Here is a 16,719-nt window from a genome sequence, read left to right as displayed (position 1 = left end):
ACGATCCACCTCCTCCCTGTAGGCGGCCTCATCGTTGTCACTGATGAGGCCAAATCTTGAATGAGTTTGAATCTCAGTGACCTCAAGGTCAGAAGTTGAGTTTTCTGAAACTCTTGTGATCATTTACAGGGATCTGATAAGCAGAAGGCATCCCAGGTGTGTTTATGTTGCAAATCTAGATCAGCTCTTACTGTTTATAGTTCTCTGTAATCACACAGGCATGGGCATACACCCCTGAACTGTTGCATGTCATAGTAATCATAGCCAAAAATCAGATTACTTGTAAAAGTTAAACTGGAACAAAAATGGATGAACGATGTGGAGAAAGGGTGTAAAATGACAGAGGCGGACACACACTAGGCGGCACACACGTTTCAGAAACTGTTGCTGGTTCTTGTTGTATAAGCTGGTTAGGAGCCTGAGCCCTTGGGCTACAACCAAGCCAGAAAATATGAGTCATCCCATGAAAGACCTCCCACCTGCCTTAAAAAAGCTCAGTCTTATATAGCTACAGGCGTAACTGAAGTACATAATCAGCAGCAAACATACGAACTGCAATATTTATATCGGCTGATGTAAATTTTGGGGAAATCACTGAAAGATTTTAGGCTCCGTTTGCTGTTCTTGTATCTTTCCCTGCGTCTCACGCACAACGCCCTCTCAGAGGCTGCCACACCCAGTCTGTGCTTCACAGGCAAAGTTGACTCATGAAGTGTAAGAAGACACCAGCGGAGTGTTTCTGAGTCCACAAATACCCGCCGCCGACCCGCGCACACGGCTAAAGAAGAGCCAACATGAAGCTTTGTTTGAGGATTGCGGTGCTGCTTTTCCTGGTTACTGGAACATTAACACAAGGTAAAAGCACAGCTGCCATTATTATTGTGTGTAACTGCTTTTTAAGGTCACGCGAGACGAGTATAGCGAATTAAAAAGTTGTTTGGCCACTTGCCAAAAACAAACAAACAAGCAAATAAACAAAGAAGCACTTCTTTGAAAAGCTGGGTATTATTTCGTAGTAATAACGTCTGCTCTTTGCACATGCGGACGATATGATCCACACGCGTAAAATAAGACAAATGTTTGTAATAACGTGTAACTTTTGAGGACTGTGGTTCAATGCACACAAAAACCTGCAACCTGAGCACACGCTGAACTGTTTGCCTCGATCCAAACCGGGATACTCATCCTTTATTCACAATTTATTTAGTTCAGCTCACGAATCCGAACATTGTCTCTGTTAACAACCCTCCTGTGCGCACAAACGTCTGAAACTGCGCGTAACACGTCTCTCAAAACTTTAATGCGTGTGCGCCAATCGCTGATCACGTCATGCCCACGTGGGGTTTTGAAGCAAATTTAATGTTGCCAGCTTCGCACAGATCTACAGATATAGGCTGCGTTCAATTCCCAGTGTAAAACTGGGAGATCTGGGCTTCCTGTGTGGGGTTTTTGTGTGCTTTTTCAAATAAAGCGGACGTTTCTTTCGCTAAACAAACTCATAACCCGTTTATTAGAAAACATGTATCAGTTACAGACGCTACACAGTAGCCGCCGAAATGTTCGAGTTATTGATTGAAGGATGTTCCTCCCAGAGTGCAATGATGTCATTAAAGAGTTTAGGCTTGAAGCTCATATCATTTGCAACATATTCCATACTCGAGATGTTTTTTGGAATAATTACATTAACACTACATTTCATATAATGTTGAAAAATGTTTATTACATGTTTGTTACAGTGTCCTTAGTGTGGTCCTCTGGTCTTTTTGTTCTTTGGGTCAAACACATGATAGCTGGTTCCTCTGAGGTTTCCAGGATTATTTCCTTTTTTGGGAATACACCAAATTCCAGAAGTGGAAGCAATTTGTCACACGACTGGTACGAGTTTAGAGCGAAAAGATGCTGCTCGTCAGGATCAAGCAAACAGTTTTATTTTCATTCATTTACAAATGAAGGTTGGGGTGCCTGTAGAAAAGATTGTGAGTGTGAGTGGGCCTGACGTGGCTGGATATCTGTTTGGACTAATGTGAGAAGATCCAAATCAACCAAGCCGATCTTCTCCTCGGTTCAAACACTAGTGTCCAAGTCCCTGTTCACTTTACATTACATTTATTTGACCTCTTGGAAATCCAGTTCATGTTTTGGAGACGGACAAATAACCACAACGATAATTCAATTCAATTTTATTTGTACAGCACCGAATCACAACAACAGTCACCTCAGGTGTTTTATATTGTAAGGTAGAGCCTACAATAACACAGAGAAAAACCCAACCCAGTGGGAAGGAAAAACTCCCTTTTAACAGGAAGAAACCTCCAGCAGAACCAGGCTCAGGGAGGGGCGGGGCCATCTGCTGTGATTGGTTGGGGTGAGAGAAGGAAGACAGGATAAAGACATGCTGTGGAAGAGAGACAGAGGTTAATAACAATAAACACATCACACTAAATTACAGACATTAAAGACACTAACAACAAGAAAGTGCTCAGTAACAACTCCAAAAATCAAATACAAGTAACACACATATCATATCACATCATATTATACACATCCAGGATTTGTTCAACATAGTTATACTCCAAGGTATAAACTTTTTCCACGGGAAAACGTCATGGGGACAAAAATACATCCATTCATTTTCTGCCACTTATCTAGGTTTGGTGTCCTTTCTGCATCCTGTTTGGGGGTGTTACTAAGCTAGCTGACAGATATCAGTCCAGCCTTTGTGAGTGTCAGCTACATTTAAAGTTTGCACGCCATTTGCACGTCTTCCTCTGTCATACTTCCTGTATGAAACTCAAACAGAGCTGGTATGGCAAACCACAGGCATGCTTTCTAAAGTAGATGGCACGCACTGTAGTAACTGAGGTTTTCTACTTCACCCACAGCTCGTCACGATACTTTGCATAAATCTTAAATTATAACTGTAACCCAGGAAACATGCCGAAACACCCACACTGGCGTGCTCACCGTGGGGCCATACGTGCATGTTTGATGGGAAATTGATATTTGGAGAAAAGAATTAAAACACATTCCAAACTGCAGAACTCCCAGGATGGACCTCTGAGCCATCGTCTTACATCACCTGTCACAGGTCATGTGACCATGAGCAACACTGAATCAGAGCCACAAAGAGCTGATCAGTAATCTACATGTAATACATATTGTCCTGGCATGAGTCAGAAAAGGCCGTAGGTTTGTGGTGCTGTGTGCATATGTGCGTTTTGTCTGTCTGTCAGCACGATACCTTCAAAGCTGTTGACTGAATTCTGGGGGGGATTAGAGTGGGCTCATGTCCACTCAAATGTTGCTTACATCCACCAAGGTTGAAACAGACTGAGAAAAATAGACTGAAAAACTCAACTTGACCCCAAAATGTGTCAGATCTTTAACGACAGAACTGTGAAGAGAGGCAACGTTGTATGTTCAGTTGTCTTGTATTCAGCACAACAACAACAGTCGCCTCAAAGTGTTTTATATTGTAAGGTAGACCCTACAATAATACACCCAACAATCAAATGAAGAAACCTCCCTTCACACAGATCTACAAATATAGGCTGCGTATATATTACATAATAAGCCAAACAATTAAACAACAAACTCCCAGCATGGATAAACTAATTGTAGGAAGACACCAGAGAATGAAACTAAAATGAAACAAAATCCAAAAGCTTCTGTTGTCCATCACCTGCTGCTGTACAACATTTGTCATGCTGCACTCATCTGGTCACAAACTATATTTAAAAAGTGCAAAGCAGATAAAAGGAATATATGCAAAAACTAGTTCGAGTACTGGCCAGAGAGCTGCCTTAGTGCAGCTTCGTGCTTCTCGTTTCTTGTTTTTCTGTTTACTGCTGTATTCATGTGGTTCAAAGTGCGTCCTGGTTGTGCTTTATAACCACAGATGAACCAAAAGGCACACGAGTCCTCTAAGACAGCGGTCTCCAACCTTTTTTGCGCCACGGACCGGTTTATGCCTGACAATATTTTCATGGACCGGCCTTTAAGGTGTCGCGGATAAATACAACAAAATAAAACTAGTACCGGTACCGAAAAAAGAAAATTATTCATAACACACGTGAAAAGACCCAGGAAAACCGCGTAAATGCTAAAAACGATAACAAAATAACGCTGAAAACTGATAAAAACCATGAAAACCAGACATTTCAGACCTGAGCCTCAACTCTCGCGGACCGGTACCGGTCCGAGGCCCGGGGGTTGGGGACCGCTGCTCTAAGACGGTCTGCAGAGCTGCTGCTCTGAGGCAAACCTGTCTGTGGGCGCGTACAGTACAAGATCAACGGGCCCAGCAAGTGCTGGATTTCTGCACTTGTTCAGGCAAAGTGCGGCTCACACCTCCTACTTTCAGTTGTGACTCGTGCTTTTTACAGCTTCTTGATGTGTCAGTCAGAGCTGCCCTAGCAACCAGCAAATACACTGTATGACTGTATCCAACACGCAAGGGGCACAGTGAGCTGTGGGCCCGGCACATCTGGCATGCGATTAGTGTGGACTGTGGGTTGTGACGACTCAGTGCTGCTTTCAATAGCACAGGGAACATTCTGACTCCATTCTGCAATAAAAACATGAATAGGTAAAAAATTCAATTGGTTAATTTCAGCCAGTTTTCCCAGTTCTAAGTTCGACTTAGTGAAACTGGTATTTAAGATTAGTTTTACAAAGTACAGATCGTGAAGGTATTTAAAATATGTTAATAAACAAAGGCTACAAATAAACAACACGATACCAAACATCTTAATAATTCAGTGATGATATCGTAGAAAACATGATAGAAATGTAAAACTATGGCGTTCAGCGGGAAATAAAAACAGCAGTCACTGTGAAACATGAACCTCACATCTACCTGCCACCGTCCACACTGTGCATGAAACCATCTAATGTGACGTCACCATTCTGGACATGTTCGCTCTGCTGGTACTCCCAGCACTCCCAGTACTCCCAGCCTTCCATTCATGACCCAGGTCACTTACAGCTTCCCACCATGGGCCCACACGGGCATGTTTGTGTCTGCTAGTTAAAGACTCAGAGGAAATCAGACATGCTGACAAAGCTGGATATAAACATATATAGATATAAATATAAAGGGTATTTATGTGAAGTGTGATGTAGTGTGACAGTGTTACCCTCCTGTGGTTACAGTCAACAGTCTCCACTATTAAACTGTAATGCTCTTCCTCATGTCTTCTTCATACAGAACTCAGCCTGGAGGATGGGTTGGATGAAATAAGTGAGTGACCGTCACATCGGGCACTTTTCCTAGCATTGTTTTTTTAAAGGTTTCATTCACTCGTTTCTTTCTGTTTCTTTAGAAACGACAACCCAAAAGCCCAAAGAGAAGCCAAAGGCACCAGAGCAGCCCAATAAGGATGGTTTGTAGTATTTCATGTGTTACGACTGAACTTTGAAGCACGCCATCAGTGGCCTTTTGTTTACAGTGATGTATACTACACATATGATGATCTGTGTTAGTCTGTCCCATTGTCCTGAACACAATATGTCAGTGCTCAGTAATGACATGAATGACATACATATATATGTATATATATGAGATTACAGGTGTATCCATTGTAACACATCAGCTGTGTAAATCAAACTCGATGAATCAAACTTGGATGTTTTTCATGCTCTTCTTTGTGGCTCTGGCAGTCATTCGTGCCATCTTTAAATTTCCCAGAAACTGCTTCATAATAAGAACGTAAGACTGTGAAAGCAGAAATAAAACGGTATAAATATAGATTTAAACGTATGTCCCAGTTGATATGCTGCACAGCTTCCTGTTTTGAAGCCACACACGTGGACGGGTTAACAGACTAATTCCATGTGTTTCTCCTTCAGGTGAGCTAGACCTTTGGGATGCATTTGGAACAGGTAGATACGCTGACGTCTTATTTTACTGATTGTCTTCTGCTGAGTGTCAGAATTTGTTCTGCGTAATATATTTGTCCTTTTTTAATCTCATGTCTGATTTTTACTTCTACAAATGCAAAACTGTTAAGCATAAATCATAAAATAGCTCCTCGTTAGCCATGCTTGGACTGTCCACCACTGTTTTTGTTTAAATTAATCTTTCTTCCACAGACGAGCCACAGCCAGAAAAACCCAAGAAACCAAGTCCTGGAGACTCTGGTAGGTCTGACAGCCTTCATACATCCTGTGCTTTTGTATCATTTGTGATGCAGGGACATTGACGCTAAGATGGATTTTACATGTTTGTTTTGTGTGTGAGTGTATTTGAAGGTAAATGAATCATCACTTACAGTGTTTGAAGAATTTTCTTTTTTATGTCACAGATTCCAATGGATTCAATCTGGGAGACGCTGTCAATCCAGGTAAAGACATGGATCATTCCCATCAGTCACTCCAGTTTTGTTAGTAGTAGCAATGGTGAGTACTGGGAAGCGTTTCCTTTACGCCTCAACAAGGGTGAGAGAGTGTGGAGCGAGTTCATCTGTGCTCGAGCTGGCTGGCCCTCCCCCGCCTGCTTTGAGCTGTCAGCTGTAGATTCAGTCTGGACTCAGTCATTAATGTTGAGTCTGGCTGATTGACTGCTGTGTGTGGCTCAATGCTAACATGGTGCTATCTGCACAGAGCATGGACGTATAGCACTGCTGCTGTGCTCACAGGTGGGCCTTTGCCCACATAGACTTTAATCCATCTGCTCTGTTTATCGTATATATTATTATTGGTTCTCATGATGCATTTGTATTTACAGGACCTACCACTAAACCTGACAAACCTGCTGTCAACCCACCAAAGGGTGGAGGAGGTAAGCCTCTGTTTCATAAGCTGCTGTCAGTGGCAGGTTGTTGGTTCGACACTGATTTATGGATGAGATTCCAGTTTAGCAGCTCTGACCTGAGGCTCTGTCTCTTTGCTTCCCTGTCAGTTCTTCAGTGCACATCATGAAGGCAAATAAACATAATAATTGAGGCATTTTGAGGTTTTGGTCAGATATAATCACGTGACCTTACATATGCTTTTCCTGTCACAACCATGAATGGAAATAAATTTACCTTTTTAAGATATGACAACGACTGAATTCATCAAGAAAACCCACATTTGTGTTCATTGATCATCAAGCAGTGTCTTTGTGGCAGATTTTCAGTCTCAGCAGATGTTGTTAACATGTGGAAACAGCTGTAGCAGTACAGAAGTGTTGGTGTTCTCATGTGACGGCATAATTGGTTGTTCATCATTTTTTCAGGTGGTGGAAAGTTTGATGATTCCGACTTGTTTGATGTAAGCACTGGAGACTACAAGCCTGATGGAGGCCGCTCAGGAGGTACGATAACGGTTGTTTTATGATGTTATTTCTATCGTTTTTTATGTCTCTGTCTTGGCTCTGTGTAACCCTAAATCACAGGTGTCCAGCTCCAGGCCTCCAGTGCCCTGCAGGTTTTAGATGTGACCTTGACCCAGCACAGCTGGTTTAAATGACTAAATGACCTCCTCAACATGTCTTGAAGGTCTCCAGAGGCCTGGGAATGATTTGATTCAGGTGTGTTGACCCAGGGTGAGGAGTTGGACACCCCTGGGATAAATGCATCAGGATGTTACTCGTTGTGCTTCCAGCTGTATACTGCTGGTGTTTGCAGCTGTAGACCTTTGATTATATAAATGACAGATGGCACTATAACACGGTCTAAATCTGCACTGTAGCTGATAAGTGTTTTGTTACTGCTGTTATGCAGTTTGTTTCCCATTTGTGAGTCAGAAAATTCAGTGGTTCCAGTTTGTATTTAGGGAACATTTTGGAGTTTGTGCAGTACTTCCTCACTGTTGTTGTGTTTTGTTGCCCTTCACTACCGCTGACTCTGCCCAGCTGCTATAATGGTATCATGTGTCACTGGAAGACAACAACACATTGATATAATGTCACGGTAATGTTGACGCCCTGTGGCTCTTCTCCAACACTGTTTCATTATTTATCCTTGATGTTGTCTCGAGGGAACTAAAATTACTTAAAGACAAAAGAGACAGTTTCATATGCACAGAAGCAACTATCTTTTTATTTTTAGTCTTTATTGCAGTAGATTCTTTTGGCCGTCTTTATCATTGAGGTTAATGCACTTTGGCCCCTTATTTGTTATTTAATGAGTTTACTGCACATCTGTTTAACCCTTCCATGCATGAATTATGACAGCCGCACTCTGGATGTTTTTCTTTAGTATTTTTATTCTTCTTTAGGCTTAAAAAAAGATTTTTGAACTTCTTCTTTTTAAACGTGTACTTTTCAAAGAGTTTTTTACATCCACTTAGGTAGACAACAGGCACACAAATAAATAATATACGCTGTGTAAAAACTATAAAATAGCTCAAATATTTTTGATAAAAAACATGTCAATATAACAGCATGTATATAAACTATAACAAATAGGGTTTGGAGGGACACATCAGTGTCCAGTGCAGTGGTTTATGTGCAAGTATACCATCAACACTGACAGACGTACAAGTAAACAGCCTTTGAATAGCTGCAGTGACCGCTGTGTGAAAGGTTAAAAAGCTGCGATGGAGCTTTTGGAACTGTTTTTATTGGTCACATTTGGAGGTTTGAGGATGGGACATAAAAGCATTTTCACTTTGTTGTTTTTGTTTAGACTTGAAGTGGTCACCAGAACTAGAAAGGACCAGACGTTAGGACCAGTCTGAGGTGCTCCTGTGTAGATCAGTACTGAGCTGCTGATGCTGTTCTGCTGACCTTTAAATGGTTAGAAGCTATTTTTACCAAAGGACAGATCAAAACGTCTCATCGTTTATCAGAACTGCTGCAATGTTGTTTCTTCTTATCATTGGAAAAAAGGAAAATACAGAAAAACAAGTGTAGATCTTTTTGTTTTTTAATTCCTAGATAACAGGACACAGGCCTCGAGGGCTGGTGTCCTGCAGGTTTTAGAGATCACCTGAATCACATGATCAGTTCATTCCCAGGCCTCTGGAGACCTTCAGGACATGTTGAGGAGGTCATTTAAATCAGCTGTGTTGGATCAAGGACACATCGAAAACCTGCAGGACACCGGAGGCCTGGAGATGGACACCCTTGGTCTTGGTTTAGTGACAGCATTAGAATAATTAGTTGTATTTTGACCAAAGACAGGAAAGACAAGTCATGACTGAGGTATGTGATGTCATGTTGATTTGCTGTGCTGAGAGTCTGAGGTCAGCTCTCTGACTGACGTCTAACCTTTTCTTCCAGGTCGTGCCATGGGTCCTCAGGGTATGCAGTATTTTGGTTCATCTTGTCTCGTTTTTACCTTACAAATATTATGACTACATGTTTCATTTAACAAGAGTAGCAGGAGTGCACTGCTGTCCTAAGTTATCATGCCACAAAAAATACTTATACTTTGCTCAAGATCAGCCAATGAGCACAATCGTCCTCGTGTTAGCATTAGCATGACATGACATCAGTGTCACAGTATGAAGCACGTCTGTAATAAACACTGTTGATTAATGTGAATCCCGTGTTCTCACAGGTGGCGCTGACCAGCCTCAAGGTGAGTCCCACGTTTGATCTTCAGTCCATGCTTTGCCTGGACGAGTGCAGAAATGCAGCACTCGATGGGCCTGTTGTACTGTACCCACACACACACAGGTTTGCCTCAGAGCAGCAGCTCTGCAGACAGTCTTAGAGGACTCGTGTGCCTTTTGGTTCATCTGTGGTTATAAAGAACAACCAGGACGCACTTTGAACCACATGAATGCAGCAGTAAACAGAAAAAAAAGAATCCAGAAGCACGAAGCTGCACTAAGGCAGCTCGCTCGTCCTCGTGTTAGCATTAGCATGACATGACATCAGTGTCACAGTATGAAGCATGTCTGTAATAAACACTGTTGATTAATGTGAATCCCGTGTTCTCACAGGTGGCGCTGACCAGCCTCAAGGTGAGTCCCACGTTTGATCTTCAGTCCATGCTTTGCTAGACCTGCACAGTGTGTCCTCCATATGAGGACCATGCTCAGTCTCCAGCACTAACAGTGTTCTTGTTTTTATGATCACGTGGAATTTGTTTAAATGTGGTGATGATATAATCATGAGCTGTAATAATAACAGTGGATCATTTGGTTGTGCAGTCGCTATAAAAAGGTTTCAGCACATGAGACCAACATTTATCTATTCGGCCTTGAAGACGCGCAGCCCTTCTTCCTGTGTGTTCGTCTTCAGAATCGAAGCTCTTGAGTTGTTGTTGGTCATTTCCTGTTTCCTGTCATGGAGGAAGCACCACAGAATGCCTCTGCTTTCCTACATAAGTTTTTATCATTATGGACTTCCTGTTACTAGTTGTTTTGAAAGCTCATTACCTTGGTGGGTAGGAGCTGGATTATGTGCTGGCTGTTTGATGGGCTGCATTTTGTTTAAGTTGCTAATGGCCCCCCGGTCTGGTTCCTCTGGTTAAAACCCTGCTACGATTGTGTCGTTGCAGATCCAGACTTTCTGTGGGGCCACATCCTGAAGATGTTAAACGCTAACATGCCCGAGGAATTCTATGTTTGGATGTCCAACTTAAAGCAGATCTTAACACCTCTGTTAGAGCGGGCCATGGATCTGTTACAAGCTGTGCAATGAGCTGTTGGGTCATGCGGCGGTTTACAAAAGCTGTTTTCAATATCTGATGGACTCAAAATGAGCAGTTAGACATGTTGTTTTGCTGGGTGCCAGGATTGTGGTCATTGGGATACTTTTTTATGTTACTTCATTTTCTGTGTAATTTGTTGCTGTGCAAACAAATGTGTGCTTTGTAGTACTTTGACAGTCAGAGGGGACCACATACCAGCAGCACCTCATACTGGGAGAGTTTTTTAAAGAACGTCTGACTGTGAATGCAGCTAAATATCACATGTTCATCCATGTTCATGACAACTGGTTTGCTTACTCGAAATCAGGTTTTTTACTGCCATCCCTTTGTGTCAGGACACGCCTGCGTATCTCTTCCACAGTCGGCATTCTTAGGATAGCACGCATTGAAAGCCTCAGCTGACACATCCAACATGTAGAGCTGCAAACTTCCCGGGGTAGACTTTCTGATGTGTGATCCGATGATGCTTCTTCTCTCTGGCACAGCTCAGCTTCTGAACTGCTCTTTGTGTGACTGGACTTTTGGTTTTTGCTTCGAGTCTTTAAGGGATTTGGATTTTATTTTGAGAAAAGTGTAACACATAATAATAAAATCATAAAAGCAGCTTGAAACGGTCAGTGTATCTGAAATATGATTCCTAAATCCACAAGAGTTGTTGTGCTGTAGGATTTAGATTTTATAATGACCTCGACTTATGTCCCAGTATCATAATAACATAACAGACACATCACGCTAAGCCCTCGGGGGTCCTGTGTGAGACAGGAGAGCAGTGAGTGACATTCTCCACATTTCTCAGCAGTAAGTCATGCACACAGCTGCCAGCCTGCCTTGTTTTCTTGTTGTTTAATATCCAGGCAACTCCCTGTTTTAGTGATCAGCAGCATCATGAGACAAAGCTCAGTGACTCAGTGTGGCTTCAAAGAACAGCTTCATTATTCATGCTGCCACGCCCTGCACTGGAGCTGCTGCATCTGCTTTTCATTTGCCTTCCTGCACATTTTCCCAGTGCTGCCAGTAACTGTGGCATTGAAAGTTATTAACGCCACAGGTACCGCCATCGTGTGGTGAACTGTGGTCATTACAGCTCATGGACTGGGTCTGGATCAAGCTTTTTGAATTGTTCCTAAAATCTTAAACTCTAACGATCATGTTTGTGAGCCAAACAAACACAGAGCGCTGTTTCGATTTCTCACTTGAGCAGGTATCAAGTTACAAGTATTTGCAAACATTTGCCACTCTTAAAGCAGAGGTGCCCAACTCCAGGCCTCGAGGGCCGGTGTCCTGCAGGTTTCAGATCTCACCCTGGGTCAACACACCTGATTCACAGGTTTAGTTCATTCCCAGCCTCTGGAGAACTACAAGACATGTTGAGGAGGTCATTTAGCCATTTAAATCAGCTGTGCTGGATCAAGGACACGTCTAAACCTGCAGGGCGCCGGCCCTCGAGGCCTGGAGTTGGACACTCCTGCTTTAAAGTGATTTTACTCTGATCTTGATAAACGAAGTCATTTGACATACCGATTAAAAAATAGAATTTGAATACATTTAAAGTGGGTCCCTTCCAGTAATGTCTGTGTCCTTTTTCCGTTCGAAGGGAGTGGTCCGATTGCAGGAATCATCAGTGCCGTAGGCGTTGCCCTGGTGGGAGCAGCGTCCAGTTACTTTGCTTATCAGAAGAAGAAACTGTGCTTCAAGCTGCAGGGAGGTCGGTATCCCTCGTTTCTGTAATAATGAGTTCAGTATTACTGCTGATTACAGATAACAGGACTCTGACATCATCCTGATAAGTGTTTCTGATCCAGGTGCAGATCCAGAGAGTGGTAAAGGACACCAAGGCACTCATTCCGAGCCTCAAGGTAAGTTCTCACAGTCCACGCACGGTGGCGTGACACGCCCCAAAGCTGCCCGCGCATGTGCCAGTTTTGGTGTTGTTTCGGACGGCCTGCACATCTTGATTTTTGTAACCTGGGTTGAAGACGGGAGTGTACGATCGTATTCTCTCCACCACCAGGGGCGAAGGGCTTCAACAGAATGAAAAATGTGAGGTTTTTGGAGAAACAAGACTGTTTTCTTTGTTTCCTGTCTTTACTTCTACACCAGTGATAATTCACAGTTTATTTGTGAGAAGGCTGCAGAGCGTCAGGGCTCTGTGACACGGCCATGAATCAGGCTCAAGCTGGCTGCTTACTACGAAGTTGCAAAAGGTGTCTTAACTCATTCACTGCCATTGACGTCTATAGACGTCAATTACGTTTCCAATGGGAGGGGCTAGAATACAACCTCGGGCAGCTTGTCAGTGAACATCAGACTGCTTGAAATGTATTTTTCACAAAAAGCTCGTTTTCTCCCTTTTTTTGGTCAAAACAGGCATTTTTGGTGGAACCCACCTCTCTTCTACAGCTGATTACTAAAGAATGGAAAATGGTAGAAACAAGCTTTTTTTTTTGGATGGAAGAAGAGAGTCTGTTCTTCATTTTGGTAGGTTCAGCGTTTATATGATCATAACACACAGTTTTCTGTGGCTCTTCAAAAATGAGTAAAAATGCTCAAAAACCCTGGCAGTGAATGAGTTAATAAGGAGTGTTCACTGGACTGAGATCTGCTGAGGACAGCAGCATCACCTCATCAAACCGTTCAGTGAACCTTCATGACGAGACCACACCCATCACCAAGGTGATCACTGAGACCTGCCTGGGGTGCTTGACTGTCACGCTGTCACAGAGTAACAGTAAAGAGTACCTCTCAGCCCCTCATTACAGAGTAGATTCTAGTTACTGTAGCTTTAGTGTTACTTGTTTTCTCAGCTGTGACACAGGAGCGATGACTGGTCAGTCAACAGTTTTAAAACTGTTACGCTCTGAAATGTGTGACCTGAGCAGTGAGTGAGCTTGTTTGCTAACAGATGTTCATTGATATGATAAAGTCATGTTAAGTGTGAACTGGAAGGAGAAAAATCAGAGTGCACAAAGTGAATATTTAAAATGTTTGAATGCAGATCAGTCTGCTGTTCGCAGCTCGAATACTAAAGCATGATTAGGGGGAAATAATCAGTGATTATATGTAACAAGTCTTAAATGAAGGTCCGATGGAGCGTGATATTGGCAACATCCAGAACAGCACCAAAAAGACTAACTAAGCCCAGCCTGCCCCCTGGTGGTGACTGTGAACAGGCACTGGCTTATCTCTGTGCTCTTTCTAACTTCAGTTCTCAGCAACCTGCTCCAGACAAACTAGACGCGTCTCTCCTGCTGCCAGAGGACTTCATTCAACTTCCAGTCAGCCTTGTTGGTGGTGCTTCTGCAGCCTGATCGACTTAAACCAGAACTACAACTGTAGCCCAGCTTGAAGACTGTCCATTTGCAAACATCTGAGTGTGCATCTTCTCTTTGTGTCTTTAACAAAAATCAGAATATCCCAAAGGTGATTTGAAAGGAGCATTGTATTTGTGTTTGTTGGCTGTGTGTAACTACTGTAAAGATGAATACTCTGGCACTGTGGTAATACACACATTTATTTTAAAGTAGGTGCAAATATTCATGCAGGTGATATTTTTAACAGTAAGTCTCCTCTGTAGGGTTCCCGTTTAAAACACTCGTTACTACAGTTTACTAAATACACACATATACTATTCAGCGTAGCGCACACCTCTGCAGCACACCTCTGCAGAGAACAGGGATATAAAAGCTGCTGGGCAGCGCAAAATGAACACATCCAAACACAGCAGTGACCCCGTTTGGAGCAGGGTGTGTTCATGCTAGCCAGCCTGGTCCCTGGAGGTGTTTCAAACTGAAGGAGAGCTTTCATTAGTTGAGCTGTAGTTTAGGCTCAGTGTGTGACCGATGAAAATCAACTGAAAATGTGTATTTTAGAGTAAAAGAACCGTGTTTGTCGCATGATTTAAGCGTTTAGTGGAAGTGCACATTCTTCAGGAGGCCACGCACATTTCCAGTGCTGGTAAACGACAGCAGGAAGCACAGCCCGTGCTGAGCGCATGGAGATGTTTGTAGTGTTGGTTGCAGTGTGAGCACATCTGTTCATGAAACACAAAAAATGCACATTTATTATTGCACTCGTTGTAGCCAACTCTTAGGATCTTTGCTCTTAATGTAACATACAGCACAAACATGAGTTTCTTGCTATCTTGAGCTTGATTATAAATATTCATTTTCCTCCGTCTGTCCAAAACCTTTTTATCGTGCTAACAGTCAGTCTGCTGCTTTGTAGATGAACACTCAGAATCAGCAGCTCTTTATCAACATATGATTTATGCTAAAAGATGAGAAGTAATTGTACACAGTGTCCTAAATACGATGTCACTAAAAGTTTGAACATTTAGCAGCTGAATTCAGGTGTTTGGTATATTTACATGGGATGTGTAGATGTGTCGGCTCATGTTTAGCAAACAGAGAGTTTGTGAAAGGTTTAATGAATCAGTGCCTCAGACGAGCAGCAGCCACAGACCACTGACACTGGGCCGACGCATTTATGCTCATCAGGTGTTTGTTTCAGTGTGACACGTTGTGTGCTGTCCCACAGACTCACACTGGGACATTGGTCATAAATGAGCTTCACATTACAGTCTGAGGGCTCATCAGCAGACACTCAGACTGTAATGTGATGTGAACTCTTACGATGCTAAAATATTGAAATAGTTTGCATCCCTGTGAGATGTAGATAGTTGGGGAGCTGGTGTGTACAGATGCTTTGAGCTTTGTTAGTCTGTTACTAATTTGTCTGGGTTTACAAACCGAGATGTGATCCAGGTTATTTAGTTGTTTACATCTGACTTAGATGAGAGAAATGTTGCATTTGTGAGTGGATTTAATGTACGCTAATGTTTCAAATAAAATGATCTGTGTTTGTATTTTGGAACCCTCGTTGTGTTTAACCTGCACCAAGTCCACACAAACGTACCTGAGCAGCTGAAAGTCTGCTCCCATTTTTATGCTTCATTTTAAATCCTTTTGTTGGAGTGCAAAGGCAAAGCTGTTGGACTTGTTTCATATCTAAATGCTTCTCTAGTTTTTATGAGAATACACATATTCAGGTAAAGACTGTAGAATAATACAGAGAAGATCCCCTTTGAGCGCTTTGGTGACAGTGGGAAAGAAGACTCCCTTTCAACGGGAAGAAACCTCCGGCAGAACCAATAAAAACGAACGATTCAGTGCAGAGAGGTCTATCAACACATAGTGAGTGAAGCAGAAACACCCAGTGCATCATGGGAATCCCCGGCAGCCTACACCTATTGCAGCATAACTAAGGGAGGATTCAGGGCCACCTGGTCCAGCCCTAACTATATGCTTTAGCAAAAAGGAAAGTTTGAAGCCTAATCTTGAAAGTAGAGATAGTGTCTGTCTCCTGAATCCAAACTGGAAGCTGGTTCCACAGAAGAGGGGCCTGAAAACTGAAGGCTCTGCCTCCCATTCTACTTTTAAATACTCTAGGAACAACAAGTAGGCCTGCAGAGCGAGAGCAAAGTGCTCTAATAGGGTGATATGGTACTACAAGGTCATTGAGATAAGATGGGGCCTGATTATTTAAGACCTTGTATGTGAGGAGCAGGATTTTGAATTCTGGATTTAACAGGAAGCCAAAACAGGAGAAATCTGCTCTCTTTCTAGTCCCTGTCAGGACTCTTGCTGCAGCATTTTGGATTAGCTGAAGGCTTTTCAGCGAGTTTTTAGGACATCCTGATAATAATGAATTACAGTCGTCCAGCCTGGAAGTAATAAATGCATGAACTAGTTTTTCAGCGTCACTCTGAGACAGGATATTTCTAATTTTAGAGATGTTGCACAAATGGAAGAAAGCAGTCTTACATATTTGTTTAATATGTGCGTTGAAGGACATGTCCTGGTCAAAAATGACTCCAAGGTTCCTCACAGTGTTACTGGAGGCCAAGGTAATGCCATCCAGAGTAAGAATCTGCTTAGATACCATATTTCTAAGCTTTTCAGGGCCGAGTACAATAACCTCAGTTTGATTTGAATGAAGAAGCAGAAAGTTAGAAATACACACATAAAAAACAGGAGTTTCTTTATGTTTCATCTAGTTTATAATGAAATCTTATGTCATATTCAGCCAGATATGATCTAAAAAAATTTGATGGAAACCACTCATTTCCATT

At 42.5% G+C, this 16,719-nt stretch overlaps 1 protein-coding gene across 2 annotated transcripts; it reads left to right on the top strand.

Moving 5' to 3' along the window:
- The first annotated feature begins 525 nt into the window (after positions 1 to 525).
- cd99 (CD99 molecule) lies at positions 526 to 15,453 on the top strand. 2 transcript variants are annotated; one of them, XM_085264856.1, is made up of 14 exons: positions 526 to 855; positions 5,210 to 5,242; positions 5,325 to 5,384; positions 5,851 to 5,883; positions 6,094 to 6,141; positions 6,306 to 6,344; positions 6,728 to 6,781; positions 7,220 to 7,297; positions 9,209 to 9,229; positions 9,489 to 9,509; positions 9,877 to 9,897; positions 12,184 to 12,294; positions 12,392 to 12,445; positions 13,795 to 15,453. In XM_085264856.1, exons 1-14 carry the CDS (start codon positions 795 to 797, stop codon positions 13,821 to 13,823), a joined length of 663 nt encoding a protein of 220 aa, XP_085120982.1. In that variant the 5' UTR covers positions 526 to 794; the 3' UTR covers positions 13,824 to 15,453. The 2 variants fall into 2 exon arrangements, with proteins under 2 accessions (XP_085120982.1, XP_085120983.1); XM_085264857.1 differs by lacking the exons at positions 12,184 to 12,294; positions 12,392 to 12,445; positions 13,795 to 15,453 and adding an exon at positions 10,437 to 11,206.
- The last annotated feature ends 1,266 nt before the right edge of the window (positions 15,454 to 16,719 follow it).

The sequence above is a fragment of the Mchenga conophoros genome, linkage group LG23 (genome assembly GCF_057382185.1).
Source record: "Mchenga conophoros isolate Kocher_MC1m ecotype Shallow Benthic linkage group LG23, M_conophoros_male_GT1.1, whole genome shotgun sequence".
NCBI classification, from domain to species: Eukaryota; Metazoa; Chordata; class Actinopteri; order Cichliformes; family Cichlidae; genus Mchenga; species Mchenga conophoros.
Note: the sequence above shows the minus strand (reverse complement) of the source record. Positions and strands in the feature narration are given on the sequence as shown.